This window comes from Castor canadensis, chromosome 7, assembly GCF_047511655.1.
Source record: "Castor canadensis chromosome 7, mCasCan1.hap1v2, whole genome shotgun sequence".
Taxonomy (NCBI): Eukaryota; Metazoa; Chordata; class Mammalia; order Rodentia; family Castoridae; genus Castor; species Castor canadensis.
This window is the reverse complement of record NC_133392.1, coordinates 53,556,376-53,578,937: the sequence shown is the minus strand read 5'-3', so window position 1 is coordinate 53,578,937 and position 22,562 is coordinate 53,556,376. Positions and strand designations below refer to the sequence as shown.

The 22,562-nt window shown below is 32.1% G+C and overlaps 1 protein-coding gene across 4 annotated transcripts in view; it reads left to right on the top strand.

Annotated features, from left to right (window-relative positions):
- Rtkn2 (rhotekin 2) overlaps nucleotides 1–22,562 on the top strand; it is a 64,172-nt gene that overhangs the window by 4,241 nt on the left and 37,369 nt on the right. Inside the window, exons 1-6 of one of the 4 annotated variants that reach the window (XM_074078958.1) lie at nucleotides 3,335–3,390; nucleotides 11,299–11,370; nucleotides 11,462–11,520; nucleotides 14,758–14,811; nucleotides 16,194–16,311; nucleotides 18,669–18,866. In XM_074078958.1, the coding sequence (XP_073935059.1) occupies nucleotides 14,775–14,811; nucleotides 16,194–16,311; nucleotides 18,669–18,866 (353 nt within the window). In that variant the 5' untranslated portion in view covers nucleotides 3,335–3,390; nucleotides 11,299–11,370; nucleotides 11,462–11,520; nucleotides 14,758–14,774. Of the gene's footprint in view, nucleotides 1–1,200; nucleotides 1,398–3,334; nucleotides 3,391–11,298; nucleotides 11,371–11,461; nucleotides 11,521–14,757; nucleotides 14,812–16,193; nucleotides 16,312–18,668; nucleotides 18,867–22,562 lie in introns of those variants that run through there. The other 3 variants (XM_074078957.1, XM_074078959.1, XM_074078960.1) reach the window with 3 other exon arrangements.

Genomic DNA, 22,562 nt, shown 5'->3' with positions numbered 1-22,562 from the left:
GTGGTCATTTTTTTTAATCACAGAAGCCAAGGTGGTCACTTAACTTTTAGAAATAGATATGCTAGAAGCATTATTACATGCTTGTAAAGAGTGACAAATATCTTTATCTTTATAATTTTTCAAAGCTGTAGAGAGTAAAAGCAGAACTGTACATTTGATTTGTAGAATTTTAGTGTTACAAATACAACTTTCATATGAAATTGAGCTATTACAAGATCATTAAATGGAAAATATTTTGAGAACTGAATTACTTAGTTGTTTCTTAGTGAAAAAACTAAAATATGCTCAGAATTGTGTTCTGAGACTATTTGTGTGGCTAAGAACCCCTGCAACATTTTCTAAGCATACTGTTTTCACTCTGTTTCTTCTGAGATTTTATTTATACTGCTTACCATATAAGTAGTCTGTTACCTCCTTGCTGCGAAACCTTTTTTCCTGTATTCAGCATCTGCTCCTTAAGAGTTTTTTTCCTTTGTTAATTCAGTGCTCTCAACTATATCTTTCCATCTACAATACAGTTTGTGTGACAGATAGTGTGGTAGATCATTCACATTAGTTATTGTATGTTTCTTAAGGCTGCCATAACAAGTGGTCAACAGTGGGTGGCCAACAGTGGGCAGATGCCAGAAAGTCTGAAATCAAGGTATTAGTAGAGCCATGCTCTCCTCTGACGGCCCTTGGGAAGAATTCTTCTTTGCCTTTTCCAGTTTCTGGTCGTTGCCATGAATCCTTAGTGTTCTTTCACTTCTGGATTCATTACGCTAATCTCTGTTTTCATGGCATTCTCTGTGTATCTGTGTCTTCACATGTCATCTTATAAGGACACGATCATTGGATTTAGGTTCCACTCTAATCCAGTGTTATTTGATCTTAATGAATAACATCTGAAAAACCCTATATCCAAGTAAGGTTACATTCTGGGGCTCTGTACGGACATGAATTTTGGGGACACTATTCAACTAATATAATTGTGGTATGAACATGTAATGTTTCTCACCTTTGTTTCTGTTCTATAATGAAAGAAATTAAGGTTTTATAAGCGCTTTCAAAAATAGCGCTATATATATCATGCATTAAACATTGTTTCCTAACATGGCATGAATGAATGATAGCTAGAAAATTTTCCACCTATTAGGAGTAAAAAGAAATGTAATTTTGGATTTTTGCTACCTTTTTAAAATGCTTCTGTCTTTATTTTAGGACTGCAACATTCAAGAGAAAATAGACTTTGAAATTCGAATGCGAGAAGGAATATGGAAACTCCTTTCTCTGAGCACTCAAAAAGACCAGGTTTTACATGCAGTTAAGAATCTTATGGTGTGCAACACTCGAATAATGGCTTACACATCAGAGCTACAGAAATTAGAAGAGAAGATTGCAAATCAAACAGGAAGATGGTTAGTAGCATAGTTTACCCATGACTTTTAATGTATTTAAATATTTGAATTGTAAGCACAATATGATTTAATTATAAATACAAATACCAAATCACCAAACATTTTACAAAACACATCCATTGATGTAGCATCTTATATCATAACCATTTTAAAAGTAGAGCTCTGAGTGAACTTAGTATAAAACAGCAACTTTCATTGGGCAGTTTTGTTGTGTTCAACATGTGACTATAAAATGGAAGTGGTTAAGAAGCAAGGGCTAAGGGAATACTTCAAGAAGAAAGACTGATGGTCGAGGACATAAAAATAAAGTTTTAAAAAATTAACTGCTTAGAGATGTGCTAATAAAAAGGTACTAGCTAAGAATAATAAAAACATAGATATAGAAATCAAGAGATAAAACCTTATGAATAAAAGGAAGCTTAAAAATCTGCTAGTATATCCCTTCATAAGATGAACATAAATTCTACAGAGGCAAGTGATTTACTTAAGGACATGTGACTAGCTAGTGACAGAGGCTAATCAGAGTTAGGGTTGCTAAGTAACTTCTCATCCTGTGTTCTTTTGCTCCATGTTGCCCTTTTGGATTAGACATATGATTTGTGTATAGAAATATATGCTTATCCTATTTACAATGCCAGGTCTTTCTTGGATCTAAGAATCAACTCAATTTAGTTGCTAGATTCTAGTGTCTGTCTCTTTTAGTATAAATAGCTGATTAGCTGGATAGCTGTAACACAAGTGAAAATGTTCTGTGTAGACAGTAGTGGCCATTGGGCTAAGCGTAGTCTAACTCCATTAAATTCTTGGAAAGTAAGATTAAAAACAGGTCAAAGAACACGATTTCCATAAAAATAAAATATTAATGAGGTCATGATAGAGTAGAGACCTGGGTATGAAGTAGCTAAATTTATTAGTTGTCTTGGCATAGGATAGCTGTTTTAATTTTTTTATGCCTCCGTTCCTTCATTATAGCAGGCATGATAAATGAAAATTGATATTTTACATATATAAACCTAATTTAATGCCTTTTGCATACTTAGTACTTAACAAATGTCAAATAGTTCTCATTATCTGCTTCAGGCAATATTAATGAAATTGTTCCAGTATCGTAATCCAGGAAATATTTTTTAGCTAGACATATGCTGGTATAAGTCAGCACTTCTCAAACTGGACTGTATGTTACTGAGAGTGCATGCAGAGCCTCAGAATAAGCATGGGCACATCTTAGGACAGAATTTAGAACATGGTATAGTTTTAGGTTATGTTCTCCTCAGCTTTTATTGGAGTATTTACTAAGAAAGGGTAGCTGAAGTGGAAAAGTTTGAGAAATATTGGTTTAAGAAAGTGTAGGACTAAGTATTGAGTATTATTTCTCATGGTGTCTGGAATATTCTTCAGGGATCTATACCTATTCTATATTTAATGCTCTTTAAATATTTATAATGAATTGTGAATTGGCAATTTATTAATTTGGCAGCATAATTTTTCTGAAGTTGCTGATTTATACAAATGTTAAATAAGCCTAATCCCTGTTAGATTTTTACAAGGAAAATCTGGGACATTTTAATGAAAATTTATGTGAATTTTAATTTTTTTCTGATTACCTTTACTAAATGAAAATATTTTTGTTTTTACATCACACCCACGTTTATACTTGTTCATTATTCAAATGAAAGCAATGTTAGCCTTAATAATCAAATTATTTTGAAATTAAAAAAATCTTGAGTAGTCCATATGGATTCTTTTGTTTACAACTTTATTTTGTATACATAGATAAAACCTGAGGCCATTGATCAAGCATAACTAGAAATTATGGTATTTCTTATTATATTAGACTGAAGATTAATGACTGTTACAGTTTTTTTAGTTCTTTAAAGAAAGTCATATAAATTACTGATTTGACTAATCATGTATTTCCCAAATATCTATTACTTATAGAACACTTATGAAGCACTGTGCATGTGTATCCACATTATTCTCCTGTGGTGAAAAAGTGAGTAGTTCTATATACATATGCAGCAAATGCATTGCCTTTAGAGGCTCAGCAGTCTGTCCATTAGTTTTAGTCTTTTAAGGTAGATGAATGCTCCATTTTTATATTACTGCTAGAGTTCAAATAATAGTATTCTAATGAGAAGAACGCTAGTTTACTTATAAATTTTTATTATAAAATGTCAAATTAATATAGACAATAAATCTAGACTTTCTCAAAGAAGAATGTCTCATGAAAGAATTAGATATGAATCTTATAGATGGAGAAAGTTTGGTTAGGTGAGTAGAAAGAAAGCAATATCAGAGAGAGAAACTGAGAAACAGAGAGAAAAGAAAGAAAGGAAGGAAGAAAGAAAGGGGAGGAGATGAGAGGGGAAGGAGAACGGGGAGGAAGGAAAGGGGAGGAAAGGAAAAAAAGATGAAAGCTTGGGGTGAAAGATGAGCATGAATGATACAAGAGCAGTGAAGAGATGTGTTTGCTTGAGGTTGAAGATCAAGCCAAAGATAAAAAGGAAAAGGGAAGTAAAATTTGAGTAGGCCTAAACTGGGTGGCTCACACCTGTAATGCTAGCTGTACAGGAGGCAAGGATCAGTAGGGATCATGGTTCGAAACTAGCCCAGGCAAATAGTTTGTGAGATCCTATCTTGAAAAGCCCACCACAAAAAAGGGCTGGTGGAGTGGCTCAAGGTGTAGGTCCTGAGTTCAAATCCCAGTACCACAAAAAAAAAAAAAAAGATTTGACAAAACCTAGAATGCCAGGGAGTTTCCTGGAATTAATCAGTAGCTTTTCTAGGTGCTGAGATTTCACAAATATCTTACGAAAAACTGAGAAAGGCATAAAACATCTTTATTATAGGCTTGGAAACAAAGATGTAGAGCAATTAGGCAACTTTTTTCAAGGGCACACAGTGCCCTTATAGCTAGACCATGATCCCAGATAACTTCTAAGACTATGTAACCCCTCTTCCAAAGAAACATTCCTGCCTTTCTACCATCGTGCCATGGTGAGCTATTAAAGGACTTAACATTTTCTGATTATTTCTTATCCTTTATCATTTTATTTTAAGTGAGGAAGAGATGATAAAATGGGTGTTTGGGGGAGGTTTTCTGGCAGCTGAGTATTAAAAGGGTGATGAGACAAAATAATTGTAATTACTTATTTTTAGGGCAAATAAGAATAGGCGAACATAGACATGATCTAACAATGAAATGACTTGATTAGAGAAAAGAAGAAATCAAAACTGGCACATGAATTTTTTTTAGGGATTATCTAATAGTTCTTTATTCAAATGTTCTCTATTATAAAAGAACCATTCTGCCAATGGTTTTCAGTTATTTCTCAGTCTGATGAGTTTATTAAAGCAATCAAGTAATCAATCTTGTTGCCTTTTAAAACTGGGGCTCAAAAAAAGAATTAAGTCCTAACACATCAAGACATGCACTGACATAATTTCTATACACTAGAATAGTGCTAATTTTGTGCCATCCTGGGAAGAATTGAAAAAATCACCCTAGTTTAGATGTTTAGGTGTGAAACACCTTGTAACATACTCCCTGTTTTATGTGCCTGAATAAGCAAAAGATATTATGTATAATTCACTGTGGAGTCAAACTGATCCAAAAGAGTGGAAGTAGACTTCCTTCTACATTGGGTAAACATTAGGTAAGTGGGGAGCACAGATTGCTTCCTGCCTCAATTTTCAGAGTAGAATGGCAGTCTGTCATTTTGCTATTCTTTTAACTCACAAGCTAGACTATTTCCCCTACCTTTTTCCTACATGTATCTACTTAAAAGACTATTCTGTCCACTTCTGAGAAAATCTCTAATGGGGTCCATTTATTAAAAGTCCTTAGATAAGCATTCCAAGATTTTTGTGGTCTAATTTCAAACTATTTGATAGTCTTATCTCTCAATTTCTACTTTACAAATTTATTGTAAACAAAAACATGCTTGATCCCAAACAGTTCTTGAATTTTCTTGTCTCCAGGGCGTTTGCTTATATTAAAGTACTCTGTCTTCTATTTTGCCCACTTGGCAAAACCCTTGTGTCCTGAGATATAAACAGTAGCATAAGAGTTTTCTTTATAATTCTCTCAAGGAATTCGATTTAGAAGGTGAATGTTTCCTCCTTGTGTACATAGTAAAGGCTCAAAGATGTTAACTTGACTCCTAGTTCTGGTAACATCAGACCTGTGAATACCTTACTGTACTTGCTACATTCTAAGGGCTGTTTATAAATACATCTTTTCAATTAGAGTATGAATTTTGGAAATGGGGACACTGGTTCTTATGAAATAGAGATGATACTTCATAAGATTTATTATGAGGTTTAGTTTGTGGAGCTTTGAGACACTCAGTTAACTCTGGTTCTCTTCCTCATTCTTCTTTGTATACCTAAGATCACCTGTCAGTGCTGTATGTATACTAAAAAAAATCCTTCAGAAATACCCTGTATTCTGCATTTGTCTTTTTCCTTGGGTATCAGTGAACCTTTTCTCATATTTTCTGGTTTTGATATAGCTAGAAGTTGGGTTTAAAGGCAAGAGTTTTTTGCAAGAATTTTTCTAGGAAAGGTTGGGTGCTCTATATGTTTCCAATTCATGCAATATGATATCCTATCTTAGGTGAGGCTGAGTTTGATCCTTTGGTTTATTTTGTTTACTTACTTTGCAGTGCTGGGGATGGAATTCAGGGACTTGCAGATGCTAGGCAACTACTCTTCCACTGAGCTATACCTCCTATTACCCTGGTCCCTTGGTTTAGATGGCAGTTGCTAGCTTTCTGTTTTGAGATACAATGGTTTTCTCTTGCATTTTGTAAGTAATCTTGGAGTGTTGGGATTGGCTAAGTATTCTGTTTTCCACCAAGCTTTAATTTAATGGCTTTAGCATCCATTTGTGATTTTTTTGTTTTGCAAACCCCAGTTATAGTGAAAAACAGTAACTATTCTGTTGTTTTTGCACTTGACTAATGTTCTTTAAAGAAGGGCATTCTTTTCTATTTTTCATGTATTCATGGGTTTTAAAATTTATTCTATGTATTGTTAGCATTAATCTTTCTGATAGTAAAATTGTCCCAAATATCTTTAGTGGGAGTCCCTTCAAAATGGCTTGCTTGTTCTTTTGCCTCTATTAGTCTTTAAGAGCTTCCTTACATTGTGACATGAAAGAAGACTAAGGTTTGCCTTTTATTTTCTCTGCTCCAGGCCTTAGTTCAGCCATTTCTGAGTCCTGGATTATTTTAATGGTGAATACATTTTGAAATGGAAGGTCTGGGTATTGGGTATGATCATTATTAACTAGGGTGCTACTGGTTTTAAGCCATTTCAGTGGATATAGCTATAAAAGTAATGTAAATCATGAATATACATTGATATTTCTAGCCTTTTGTTTTCTTGATTTATTTAAAATTTGTACCTCTTTTCTTACTGGAAATCTTAATTCCCAGTTATAATAATGTATTTTATTTTTAGACCATGACTATGTAAAATTATTTCATAGTTACAGACCATTATTATTGACACAACCTACTAGATAGATTCAGGATTTCTTTGCAGTTCTTTTTCAATCTACAGAAATTATTGTGAAGTTTTTCCAACATACAAAATAGTAGAATTGTATAGTGAAGATCTATATACTTATCACATGGAGTCTACAGTTAATATTTTGTTATATTTGCTTATTTTGCTTATTTTAAAATCTTATATCTATTATTCTACCCATCCATTAATTCATCTTACTTTTTATGATGAAATTAAAAGTAAGTTCTTTACACTTTGCTTACACACACACACACACACACACACACACACACATGTGCACACATACAGCATTCCTGTGGATTTGGAGCAGGGAACTGGGTTTGAAACTTACTTGATGGCACATACCTTTAAGTCCAGCACTTAAGAGGATGAGGCAGAGGTCCGTGAGTTCGATGCTAGTCTGGGCTATATTATTTTTCTATGTATGTTCGTTATTAGCTTCATAAACTGGATTATTTGTTTCTATTTGTATTTACTTTTTTCTCTTTGAATTAATCCGTGCTTTTTGGATATATTGTGTTTTCTTCTTCCCAGTTTCTAGTCCTTTTCTCCAACCCTACCCCAAGAAGTAGCTACTGTTTTATTTTCCACCATAGGTTAATTTTGTCTGTTCTAGTACTTAGTATAAATGAATTATACATGAGAGGCTTTTTTCTTTCAGCATAATACTTTTGAGGCTGCTCACATGATAAAATGTTTATTTTTCCCTCTTCATTGATAAGTACTATTCCACTGTATGCATATACTATATTGCCACTGCCTCCTTTTCCCAGTGTTAGGCAACTTTAACTTTAGTGCCGTTGCTTTTACTTCCCCGCACCTCTTACTAAGCTTCTATTCTCTTTTTATTGGGGTAAAAAGTTTGCAGTGTTTGTTTAGAAGATCTTGGTTAAATACTGTTTTTAAGGTCTTCTATAGCCTTACTTATTTTTTGACCACTTGGAATGTCTTGTATAGGAAGCGATAGGTTAAGATTTTTTTGTGATTAAGGCTTTGTTGTCTTCATACTTGTATCTCTGTACTTTCTGCCTCAGAAGATGCTATATATGGCATTTGGTACCTTAGGTACCTGTAGTATAGCCATTGTTAATTGCATCCTTTAACATTATAGAGTATCCTTTTGTTCTCTCAGTGATACTTTTGGACTGAATTCTGCCTTGCCTGGTAGCAAGACCACATCCTCTGCTTCAAAACTGTTCGTATTGTTTAATATATCTTAGCCCATCTCTTTATTTTTAACTTATATGAATCACCTCTGAAGGTGTATTTTTTATATTCATCCTAGAGTTGAATTTTACTCTATGAGCCAAACTAAAAATTCTTTCAATGGGGAAATTAAATCTGTGTACACTTAACATGACAGATATTTTTGATATCAGGTACTTCAAGTAAATAATCCCCACACTCACAGAGCTGACATTTTAGGAGCAGCATCCACTCTTCTTCCTCCCCACCTCACTCAGTCCATTTCTTCTTGACTTAAATTCTGGAATGCTTTATTTGGCTTTGTAAAAAATGTTAATTAGAGTCATTTATAGGACTTAATTATGTGTGTCATTCAACATAATTGTGAGCTTTTAAAATAGTGCCAAAATAACTTTGTAAGCTTTGTGTGATTACTATGCATGTTTCTTATATTACAGTTTCCTAATTTATTGCTTATGTACTGTAAATTAAAAGAAGAAAAAGTGTAGATTAGAATGTATTTAAAGGCATTGCTGATTTTATTTCTCAGTCTTTCTATAGTTTGGTGTCCGTTGGAAAGAGCTTATATCATATTTGGAATAGAATTCAAGATATTTATGCAGCTATTAATTTTATGCAAGTTTTAAGATGACTTAAAATTCCACAATAGACACTTCTCAGTGTTTCACTTTTTTGCTTACTTCCATAAGAACTTTTGTAAATGTCACGATGTATCTCCACCCAGCACAACAATTAAAAAAAAAGAAAATGTAAAATACTTTCTCATATTGTGCTATTTCTCATTATAATTTGCTAATTCTGTCAAAGAGATGCTATTTTAAATCCCCACATGGAACAACATAAAATAGGACTCACTATTTACCCAGAACATTTTAATATAGATTTTTAAGCAACAGAGTAGCAAATCTGCACCCTCTATTGGCCATTTTATTTATCTGCAGCCAGAAATATGAGTAATAAAGTTAAAAGTTTGTCTTATGGATTATATCAAAATAATGTTCTACATTAGGTTTATATTAATAAGGTACACAGTTATTTAGCTGTTCATTGTTTCATTAATTTTGTGGTTATTTGTGTTTTTCCTTCAGGCTGGCTCTTTTAATTGTAACATTATGAATTGGCATGAATATTGCAGATTTTCAAACAAGTATTTATTAACTGTAACAAACTATTAGGTACAGTAGCACATTATTAAACAGATAATGTTTAACAATTTTATTGTCAATTTAGATCAATTAGAAGAACATCACATTTTTGTTCCCTAACAGTTTGGGGAGTTATTTGAATTGAAAATAATCAAAGTTTCAGAAGAGGTTGAGTTCTTTCATTTTTTACAACCTAGACTTAGTCTATAAGATTATTTAGTTAGTTATATGTATTGTATAGTTTGATAAGCTTTGTATGTAGTAAGTTTTCTAGTTCTTGGATATGCCTCTGCAAATAATTTATTATTGTACAAAGCTGTACTCTGCCAGGTAGTTGAGTAGTATGGAGGGAGAAAATTTCTTCTGGTAAATATTTGGCAAGTTTGGTTTTGGTGGTTTTGATATTTCAGAATTGCACTTACCTGACAAAACCTCAAATTTAATCCAATTTAGTAATCATAATGGAGCTCAATTTTGGCATAAAGTTATTCCATAAACTTAAGCTACCCACCATTTTAGAGTTTCTTTGCATTTTTCACTGAAATATTTTAAGAATTTATATTATAAATTGCTCATATAATAGGTGTTTTTAAAGATACTACTTACAAATATCAACCAGCTGCATTTATGTAACGTTTCTTACCAATTTGAAGAAACTGAGGTTTGTCTTTGATTTCCAGTGTTTTTTTTTTTCAGTATATTATTTCACCAAAATGTGTAATAAACTATTCAGATGAACTTTTCACTCTATGACAAAGTAGTAAGCAATATGTTCTCCAAAATAACAAATTAAACTTTATCGTTGAACTTCACTCATCTAAATTTGTGATTTAATGAAACATTACTTTGAAATAATCAGTGAAGACTTACATTTTTCACTGAGTGAATTTCCTAAATACCAGGTGTGAACATAAAGTAATTAGGTAGATTCTGAGAATATATGACTTTAAATCTACTATGTCATTTTACTCCTATCTAATATGTGATTCTATAAATACATGTAAGTGTCCCTTAAAAGCTTGTCAACTTAAGTTTGTCAGTAAATTATTTTAGCTCATTTGGAATATACTTTACTTGTGATACTTACTTTGTTACTCCTCGCTGGATTAATTTTCAAATTTGGATGCACCATAATGAATATATAGGTAGTCTTTTCAACAAGCTTACTGAAAGCAAGTTAGTGTCATCCTCTTCTGAAAATTATTAGTTAGATAACTTCCCGCTTTAAACTCTCACTCAGTCTTTCTCCAGAATCTCTCTTAAAATCAAATAGAATTCAAATGGAAAGTTTCCATCCTATTACATATTTAAAGTACCTAGTTAAATTAGCTAGCGGTTAATTAGCTAACCAAATTGAATAAGAACAAAAATACAAAGAATTTGCTTGGAAATATTGACTCAGAAACATAATGCTAATCTCTAAATTTAAGTTATTAGGAAATGGGATATGGGGGAAATAGTCAAGGATGGGGAATTGTTTTGATTAACAAGGGGATATCTAGTTTAAAAGTATTTTTATGATAGTGTATTCTGACATCAGATTTGCATGTGTCTTATATCCCCAGAATTTCCTTTGAAACTTTTTTTACTGCCATGGTAATATTTTCCTCTCCACATTTTATTCTCTGTACAGAGCCTCTCCCTTCCTTTCCCACATTTATTGTTGCCTTAGTATGTACTTAGTTTTTTGGAATTTAAGAAAAATGAAACATCATATTAGCTGCATATAAAAATATAGCAGAGAGTAATTTTTTTGTTTTTGTTTTTTCAGATTCTGAAAGGATAAACTTAGCCTTTCAACAATACATTGTAGGACTAGAAGTACATTAACTTTTTTAGGCCACTGTATTTAGTAAGAATGTAATTTATAAACTAATGATCCAAAGGTATTACACTTCCAAGAATCAAGGCAAATATTGTACATCTTATTTACAAATGCAATTAAAGGCTGTCATTATAAAGTAACCAGTGCACAATAATTAGAGAATTTCTCTCTATATTTTTCTCAACCCTAGCTAACTCTTGACTAAACATTTTGAACTTTGAGTCAAATAATTTACATTACTGGAAGTCATTATTATTCACAGGTACGTATTTTGATACTCAGGAATTTGTGAAAGACTTAACAATTTATTCAAACAGTTCTTTTTGTTTATAAAAGATTTTCTTTTCTGACAGTGATGTGAATTTTGAAAGTAAAGAACGCACAGCATGCAGAGGAAGGATTGCTGTATCAGGTATGCACTTGATGGGACATTGTATATTACTGAGTAAATTTGTAAAATAAATAAGAGTTGATGGGTTTTGTTTTATTCTGCTTGCAACCTCTTCATTTTTCATGCCTCTATCAGAATATTTGTTCTAAATATTTTTATCATTTTGCCCTACATTTGTGTAGAACTTTACAATTTGAGCAAAACATTTCATATATTACACATATTAGCCTTTACTCCTTGGTTCAACCTTTCCTTTAATGCTTATGTAAAGCACAAGTTCCATGAGGGTTGGAACTATATTTATTTTGTTCATCATTTTTATACCCAAAAGCTAGCACAGTACTTGTACATAGTAATTGTTCAGTGAATAGTCATTAGATAACTGTTCTTTGTTGCCTATAGGATAAAAACCAGATTCTTACCCCCTTCACACACACACACACACACACACACACGTTTCCATTCTGACCCAATTCTTTTTCTAGGCATATCTACTATTACTCCTATACAGAGGCCACCTTCTGTCAACACACCCCATGTTCCAGACACCTAATTAACTTGTGAAGTAACTATATTTTCTCCAAGATCTGTTTGCTCATCTATAAACCCTCCCGTTATCATTCTAACTAGAAATGTTTCCTGTCTCTGAATTACTAACACAGTTAGGAGACCCTTCTCCACTAGATGGCACTTACGCTGTGTAGTCTCAGTTTCTCCAAAGTGTTAAGGAAGCTAGACAATGGCTTGGAGATGCCACAAAGTCAGATGCAGCTGACTCATGTGTACACTATTAAGGAAATGCACTTTTACAAATATTGTATCATCAGTACCTATTGGAAGCAACAATTTGTACCTCCATCAGTCTTTAAGTAATAACTAGCTTATTCCACTGGCCAAAAGCCTTGTATTAGAGAGCCTGCTATGATGTTTCTGGTCCTGACACTCAAGAGCTGCTTTCCATTTCCACCTTCACTCACTTTATGGCTAAACAAAAATGACCACACAGGAAGGAAAGACCTGCATTTTATTTAAAACATCATTGGCTAAAATCAGAGAAATTTCCCTCAGCTAAGCGAAAAGTTCTTCAGAAAAGAACTGAATTGCCTAAATGTCTGTTGCATGTTTTATAGGTATTTACATTCTGTTTTCATCTTTCTAATTATAAGACTGACATAAAATGTTTTATATTGCCTTACATTTTTAAGCCAAACATAGTATATTTATGTAGTATATATATAGTATATTTATGCTCATGATGTTTAAGTATATTTTAGCATTAATAAATAAGATATTGTAGAACTTAAAAGGGGGATTTTAAATAAATGCTTAAAAACAATCCTCCTTTTCTTGCTTTAATATGACACCATTCAGTACATAAATGATGTATGCTAAAGAGCTACCGAACACTCAGATTCTATAATAGTCAACATTAATTGTCATTTCAAAATGGTTTGTTTATTGCCACAATTCCTGATGAAGAATTAACTGTACTTTTAGAAGGTAAAAGCATTTAAAAGAAAAATTTTCATGACCATAAATACTCACATATAAAAACTGAACTTACTTCTGCATGTGTTAAATTAAGGAACTGAAACTCTCAGAAGATGGGATGTAATTTATTTTCTTCTTTGCCTGGACTTAATTATGTCTTGTTTGTGTATATATAAAAACAAAGAAAATTGAAAAATGAATTCACCTTTATAAATCTATTTTCTTTTGACAGGATGAAAATGTGTCTTTCATTTATGCCAAAATGAGTATTTGCAATAAAATATAATGTTTCTAAGATTACCTTGATATCCAGGAGAGAACTGGATTTTCTGTTTCTGGCTTCACTACTCACTAACTAGATCTTTATAAATACTAAAATAATAGCAGATTTATCCTGATTCTTTCTGTCAAACACCAAATACTGGCATTGTGGAAATTGTCTTAGCCTTTTCACTGAGTACTAACTCAGTGACTAAATGAAATCAGATAACCTCCTGCCTCAATAAGTTTTTACTTTTGAAAATGGTAACTAGTGTTCTAGGACCTAATAGCATCAAGTTAACTGTGCTGTTATAGCTCTCTCAGTTTACCATTAAATGTCAGCGCAGTTATAAGAAGGGATAAAGGTGACCCACAGGCTAAACTGCAAAGAAAGTCCATGCTTCTCCCAGTGTGGTATAAATAGTTAAAACTAGCCTAGCAGAGCAAGAACAGCTGTGAACAAGAACAGTTGTGAAATGAAATGAGTCAGCAACTGTGGTCAAGCAAGAAGTGGGCTCTGACAGGACATCAGCAGAGTCGTAATTATAAAACAGTAAAAGCATTCCATTAAAATCAAGAGCAAAATAATGATGTCTGTTATGTCAATATCATATAATACTGTTTTGGAAATTCTAGCAAAATAATGGATGAAATTATTGAAAATAAATAGACAAATAGGATGCTATTTGAAGATAATGGATTTCAGACCTATAAAAGCTAAGGAAATTTCCTAAAGCACTGTTTGAATTAATAAAGAATCAAGTAAAATGTGGCTGGATTTAAGATAAGTAACTCTTAAAACAAGCAATAACTAGCTAGTGAGTATAAAGGAAAAAATCTACAACATAATAGAAAACATTAAATACCTTAGAATGACCTTAATTAAAGTGTAAGTTAGAGCAGGGAGTGTAGTTCATTGGTAAAACTCATCTACCACGTACGAAGCCCTGGGTTTGTTCTATGTAAAGACAGATTGTTAAAAAGTTATTTCTTAAGTCAATTTGGATAATAGAATCTAGTACTAATAAGACATTTGGGGGAGGCAAAATAGTTCTAAAATTCATATAAAGAAATTACAGTAAGATGCTTTCAAAAGAAAACATTTCTGACACTAAATTGTATTACACAAGTACAACAGTTTATAATACTGTGGTGTTGGCATTAGGATACATAGTGATTGATGAATGAGTCAATTCAGTCCATAAGATGCATAGCCAAGGAACACTTACTCTGACATATCTGGTGGAGATGGCATTGTAAATCAATGAAGAAGAGAAGGAGGTATATGTGGACTAGAACAATTTTTTAAGAATAATTTTTACCTCACATACCCCACAATTTCACATGTATTAAATAACTTTTAAAAATACAAATCATAATAACTAGAAAATGTATCATTTGTATTTTGGCTTTGGTCAAAATCTGTTATGGAATTCAGAAGTTGTATGATATATGAAATAAAACTTCGCAAAATAATTCCTTGTCATTTTTTTCCCTCCTTTGTAGATATTCGAATACCACTAATGTGGAAGGACTCTGATCACTTCAGCAATAAAGAACGTATGTATCGTTTTAATTTGTAGTTGAAATGCTTTCTTTAGTGTATAGGGAACTTGTGATTATTGAGGGAAAAAATCCTCCATACTGAAATCCATTGACAGAATAAGCAGAGTGTTGCAGAACTGTTGCTTTTGAGTTTGGGTATAAGTAAGTTGCAGTGCTTCATACTGATTGAGATAATGCATGCTAAGTGTACCTTATGTTGTTGATAGGAACCTGAGCCAGGACACAAAGTAATAGGCTCAGAGTGAGGAGAGGGGGAGGAAAGGGGGAACAAAAGAACATGGTTAAGGAATAAAGGCAGCATTTCTTCTGTTTGACCAGAATCTGGAAGGTCTTTTTTTGTCTCATTTTGTTACTGCAGATTGTTTAACAGATGTAATAAAAGATTTTTAGCTTGATCTGATTTTATTTTTCCTTCACCATTTTATAGTTTTATACTCTTCACAAATTTATGGATTGTTTAGGTCATGGAAATTAACCTCAAATGATTTGTACCTGTTAGAGACACACTGGAAAAAGATATACTCCTTTGTTTTTCTTGTCTATTGTGATAGCTTTGTTCCTCATACTTTAAAAAATGGAATTGTATTGAGCATAATTAGTTTTATATGAAGAATTTAAAATCAGGTTAGTATTTGTTATTCAATTAGGAAATATAATTTACTTTACAAAGGAATGCATATGGGAATTAAGTAAATCTTTCTGATTACTAGAGAGAATAAGTTTTTCTAAAGAGCTACATTTTCTTTATAATGAGGATTTAGTCTTTTAATCACCTAATTTTTTTTTAAAACATCAGCAGCTTTGTTTTTGTGTTTCTATGTCTTCTTTTTATTGAGTGTGTGTGTGTGTGTGTGTGTGTACATGTACATGGTTTCCTCCCTTGCTTTTAGTTTAGTGGAAAATGTTTTGTGGTTGTTAATTTGCCTACTCTTAAACTCTTCTAATAAAAAACATCTTTTTCTTCAATAGACTTGGGAGCCAAAATGACAGAGGTAATAATACACACACACACACACACACACACACACACACACACACACACACACAAAATTCACCATTAATTAAGGCTTAAAGAGTTTTTCAGGAATAAACCTTAGGACTTTGGTGATTTCTTTGGGCTGCTAAGAGTCCTGTATATTTAATTTTATTTTTTGATATTCCCTGCCTTGAGTTTATGTTCTAGTTGTGTAAAGTATTACTGAATACTGACAGAATAGCCATTATAAAGTGTCATAGGTCACCATATTCAATGTATGAAAATATGAATTTATTCACAAATATTGGAGCTAATATTTTTCCCTTTTAGGGTGATTTTAAGTAATGGGAGGCATAATTGATCATATGTGTTGTTTAAAATGTTGCCTTTTTTTCTCTAGGATCACAGCGCTATGCCATTTTTTGTTTATTCAAAATGGGATCTAAAGTTTTTGATACTGACATGGTTATTGTGGATAAAACAATCACAGATATATGTTTTGAAAACGTAACCATATTGTAAGTATCTTTAATTTTTAGAGAATGAAAATAATCTAGCATTCTAATTTTTGAAAGGCTTAATCATTGTGTCTTTAGATTCTTATGCCTAAATATTAGGCCCTTGAATTCTGAAGCATTAAGAGCTTTTAATGTTTAAAATGATTTTGAAAATTTCTTTGTTCACAAGAAAGCCATTTCTTCATCTGCCATTTTCTGTTGTAAAATAAAATGGAAATCTCGTAATTAATATTAACAAACATTTGACCCGTTGGATATGATAACTTTTTAAAATAAATTCTTATGTAGTTCCATTGTTAACTAAGCTATGAATATAATAGAGTTTCATTTGACATTGTTTGATTTAGAGTGAATTTGGGTATAAAACAGATTCTTCTACCTTATATATAAGAGTTACTTACAGAAAAAAAATAGTAAAACACTTTTATTTATAAGATAGTCCTGAAGTATGTCTCATAGCAAAATACTTTGGTAAAATTTTGGGGTGTTCTTTTTCTTATGGTGCACTTTCATGTACTCCAAAACAATAAAAAAAAAAAAAAAAAGGTGGGTAATCCTCGGGGCTGTTTTTATTGCCCCTGCTTTTTTACAGGCCTATTTTATTGTGGTCATAATAGAGAACCAGAAGGAACTCCTCAGGTAGCCATAGAAATCATTTTTAAATATTCATTCCTGGTCTTTCTCAAAGGTTCTATTGGCCTAAATCATTGTGGGATTTGTTTGTTTCAGGCTTCCAAAGACACTATCTTCATATCTGAATGTTAATAGCCACTGAACTGTTAAGATAAAATCAAATATGTGTTTTTTGCCATTTTTAGCTATGGAACTTCAGTTGAGATTTCAGAGGACTAGATTTATGTTCATACGGCACTGAAAAGACTATAGAAAAATGTATTTGGTGGCTTTTGGTACAATGTCCTGTAGTAATTGTATAGTGCAGAAAAACAAAATATATTGTCCTGGGTTATTAGCAGTAATTCAGGCCTTCTTACAACTGTATTAACCAAAAGGACTTTATTTAGGGTTCTTCCTCAAAAAAATCCCTGAATGCTTGTATAATTCAAACTAAATTTTTTTCCACAGTTATCCTAATAGATTTATTAACAACTACTACTAATGATTTTTTTTCTGCCAAAATTATCCTGTTAATGGGCTCTTTTCTTCACATCACTTTGCTATTGTTTGTTTTTACCACAAAGACAAAAATCAGACTGTTTCTTCAAGGAAAGAACAATACAGATTACTCAGGAAGGCAACACATGATTTACTGTTTTTTAAAAAATTCTGTAAATATTTAAAATTGTTCTAAAAATAACTGCTGACAAATGTTCTAAATGTTAAAAATGTGCTTTTTATTATGGTGATTTTTTGAATAAGTATTCAATATTTATGAATCTGTTTTTTCCCTCAATATTGACATTTGTTAGTCATTATAGGAATACTGTATTTTAAAAAGCTGCCAAATAATGAATTTTAAAAATATCTGGAAGTTATTCCTTAGATTTATCCAAACTATAGATAGGCTGTATAAATCTTTAAAAACCTATGCTGACTTTAAAATCTCTGAAGCTGATGGATCTTCCATCTGCAGGCAACATCTGTTGCCGATGGATACCATCTTAAGAATATTTTATCATTAGTAGCACCACCAGTTTTGTGTTCAAGGTACTTCATTGTATTGAAAAAGGGAAAAGCCAATTTTAGCATTTACGAAAACTGCAAAATTTGTACATACAGGCCTAAAAAGTATGTATTGAGCCCCTCCTAGTTCAGGGCCCCATGCTATATTAATAAAGAGAACACCTAGACACACTTGCCCTTGGAGTTCATGCTTTGAGTATCTTTCTCTCTCCTTTTTTTTGAGGGGGGGCACTTTATACCCAAAAAAGGAAATGTTTATAGTTATTATGTGTAAAAGTGTAATGGAGATGACAGTGGTGATTAGACCATTGACTGAAGAAGAAATAAAAACTAAAGTTTCAATAGATTTCATTTTGGAGGAATAGTCATTTCAGGAAACTACACATAGATGGAAATACCTTAAAAGTAGTGGCACTAAAGGACTGAAAAGAAAAAATAGCACTGGCAACAAAATGACCAGAGTATTTTATTCTTTCTCTTTAAGTAATAGGCCTATATACTTTGTTTTGAGTTGAGGTTGCTCTTGTATAGAAGTTGATAGCTCTGAAAGTTGTAGTGACTGTATTAGGCTATGTAGATGTTATGTAAGCACAGGGAACTTGTCTCATTATGTATATTTTGAATGCTGGTTTTGAATATTATGAAAACAAAGGATGTTTGTAACTTTATTTTCTATTGAGTTAAATTTCTAATACTATAAATGCTCTTCTTTTTAGTAATGAAGCAGGGCCAGACTTTCAGATAAAGGTAGAAGTATATAGTTGCTGTACAGAAGAGTCTTCCATAACCAACGCACCAAAAAAGCTAGCTGAGAAACTTAAGACATCCATAAGTAAAGCTACAGGAAGGAAAGTAAATTCAGTGCTTCAGGAAGAGAACCATGAAGCATGCTTGCTCTTCAGTTGTGCTGTTTTGTAAGTTTTCTAATCACGACATTTATGGTGATATAATTATGTTTGTGATTTTTCAAAGTTTTGTATGTGGAGTAGTATATGTTTGCATTTTAAATGGAAAAACATCTGGAAGCAGAAAGAAAACTTGGTTGTCTGACATTTTCCCATTTGAGATACTTTTAATGTCTTCCTTTGAAGGTAGAAAGTCAGGTAACAGAGTGTTTTGGAATTCCAATATCTGGAAATATGAAAAGATTTTCTTGAAAAGGATTTGTGCATATGTGAAAGTATTTGCTACTTTAGTAACTAATGTTTACTAACTGTGTGTGCATGTGTGTGTGTACACACACCAGGCTTTATTCTCATAGAGTCTTAAAATTTTTATCACCTTTTAACAAACGTTCATTATCATTATCAGTCATAACAAAATAAAAAATAAGCCCTTAATATAATCTAATGGCTAGTCTATATTTGGATTGCTGCAAGTTTTGTAATAGTCCATTTGTGATTTGTTTGTTCAAGTCATAATCAGAATCCAAATAAGGCCTAGAATATTACATTTAACTTAGTTTAAGGTTGCTTTAATCTATTATAATTTGTTCACATTTTTCTTGCTATTATTTATGGAAGAAAACAGGTCTTTTAGAATTTCCCCTATTTTTGATCTAGTTGATTGCATCTTTGTGGTCTTTCATAAACATTTTTCTGGCTCCTATATTTCCTGTAATCTAGTAGGAGATCTGAAGGACTGATTAGATTTAGATTCCCTTTTAGGGTAATAATATTTCATGTTATTAGATGTATTTTCTACTGTCACCCCTTAGGAAGCCTTGTCCCACTTTTGGGTTCAGGTGTTGCCAGCCTGATCTATCTATTACAAAGCTTCCTATCAATATTTTATCTAATGCTTTTGGTAGCCATTGCTGATCATTTATGATTTCATTGAGGCTTATAATTTGATGACATCCTAATTTTGTCATGCATTTTCTTTCTAAACTGGCATTTTTGGAAGGAGCTTTCCGTCATAAACTCTCTGGTTACAACTGCAATAAAATTGGCAGAGGAAAGGTAGGAAAAATAACTTGATTCTTGCATTTACCAAATTTAGATTACAACAATTTGATATCCTAGCAACCTTGGAAGTGAAAAATGTGGTTTTTTGGTTTTTGTTTTTTTGATGCCCAAATTTTCCTGTCTTTACCAGTGGAAATCATTCAAGTCAATTCCTGCATCCTTTTGGTGCCATCTAATCTTTGATGGCTTTTTTGCTCTTTAACACGATAGGACATTCCTTGTTCATTTTGTATTTTTTGGCCCAGGCTTAGAATCATCATTTCTCCATAGAGCCCTGACCACTTTCCTGTACTTTCTTTAAAAATTGTATTTGTTTCATCACAAATAGTTTTATATCTATGTTTCATTGGGAAACTGTTGATAAAGCTGCATTCCTAGAATTTCTTTGCATGCATAGTAGAGTTGGCTCCTCAGTACATCAGTAATTTTAATATAATTACAAAAAATGATATATTTTAGCTATAGATTCTGGAAACATCAGTCATCAAAATGTAATTCAATAACTTCCGTGTCAGATATATTACATATGAAATGTGTGTTGGCACTGTGGCATAGTAGCTTTCCATTTATTTTGAGACTCATACTAGGAAATACATTGTGCATCATGATTGCACAACTATGTAAGCAGATAGGTTTCATGAGGGAATACTTAACCCTTGCCATTTACAAAAGAGTTAGGAATTTTTTATTTTAGTTACTTTCAGCTTTTACAAACTGCCACGTGTGAGTCATTAGTAGGTCTTACACCACTGTCTGAAAAAGTCACAGAGGATTCTTTCTAATACAAATGTCATTTCAAAGGGTGAAAAGACTTTTACCTTTCTTCCTTGAAATCTAAGACCATCTTAAAAACTATTCTACATTATGATTACATCAAGTATTTGCTGCAAGGTACTTTAATTCAACCATAAGGTAGCAGAATTGTTTCTTTTTTATGATAGGTAATTCTGTTGCCAGGTTGAAACATGGGTTGTAGAACTGAATGAAATCTTTTAGATAATTACCTAGTTCAATAACTTATATTTTTTTAAGCAGCAATATTCCTTATTTAAGAAATAACAGGACCAGTAGTAGCTCTTATCCTACACTATACCTTGGACATGATACATTTTTCTCTATGCCTCAGTTTTCTCAAATGAAAGGCAAAGATGCTTAGATAAAAGCATTTCTTTTTAGACAACTCCTTAGACATATTTCTAGGGTTTCATATTCCTTTGAAGCATATAAAAACAATGAATGAGTTCTTAGTTTAAAACTTTGTTGTTTGGCAATGAATGCTTAATTTTTTTTCCATCGTTTATTACTTGTGTGACTCAAGGCACATTAATTTACTCTCTGGGCTTTTTTGCCCCCCGCTGTAAAATGAAGATAGTAATAGTAATAATAAAATGATTATAACATCTAATTTCATAGGATAATTATGAAATTCAGTAAGATGATTTGAGGACTTGGTATAAAATCAGCATTTAATAAATGTAGTTCTTACCATTATTGTTATTATTTTTACTCTTCAGACTAGTGCTTTTTCTAAGCACTAAGTTTTTATGCTAAATAAAGCATTGTAGATAGGAACTTGAGATAAGATTATAAAATGGTACTTTTTTTCATTTAATAGGAGAAAATAATCTAAATGGTATTTTATATTTACCCTGTATTTCTTTTCAAAGCTTAGTGGTATTTTTGAGAATAACATTAATGTGTTTAAATTACTTTTTATAGGGATAGGTGTATTTGTCTTGAAGTAGTCTTTCTCATATTCAGATTTGTCATCCTACTTGTTGTATTCCTGAGTTCAGATACAAATTTTCTTTGTGAACATTTCCCATGAAACTTTCATGCTATTTGCTTATTTTATACCACTAAAGTTTGTGAAAAGATGCAATAATACCTTTTGTAACATTTCACCAAATCCTGTTCTCCTTATACCAGCTTTCTATTGGTTTTTTGGTTAGAATCCAGAGTATACTAGTTGTACTCATAGCCCAGAACTTCATTTACTGTCTGCTTCAGCACCATGATAAGAGTTTGAAAATAGCATTAATCATCAGAATGCCTAAGAGGATTCATTTTGTTTTTTAGTAGTGATTTAATTCAGTGGTAAGACTTGTGTTGCAGATTTTAGTAAGATTTGTGCCACAGATTTTAGTCCTTAACCAAAATGCATACATGTAAAACAATATAAATCTTCTCTAGTAAAATGACACGTGACCAAATATAGCTATTTTTGACTACCATTTAACGAGTCTTTTTTTTTTCTTACCATTCCCTTCACCCCCAATGTTACAGCAGTTGGCTTATTTGATAGAAAAAATGTTAGTTGATTAAACTTTTGGGAATTCAGTATTAGGGTTGGCTAGAAGGAATGAGTATAATGTTTTAGAAAGAAAATGTTATCCTGACAAGAATGTTTTAAAAGTGAAGTCATTGTTGGTTTTGGAAGTAGTAGCATTGTAATTAGTCATGGCTAAAAAACGAAATAACTTGAAATATCACCATAAGTATTGTTGGATCTGTAAGAAGATAGTGAACATTTTTGGTAATTTTTAGTATGCTCCTTGATGTGACTCATTTATTCATTTTATTTATGGAACTTAACTTCCTGAAATTAACTGAATTTTCCCAGTGCTTCTAATAGAGAATTAA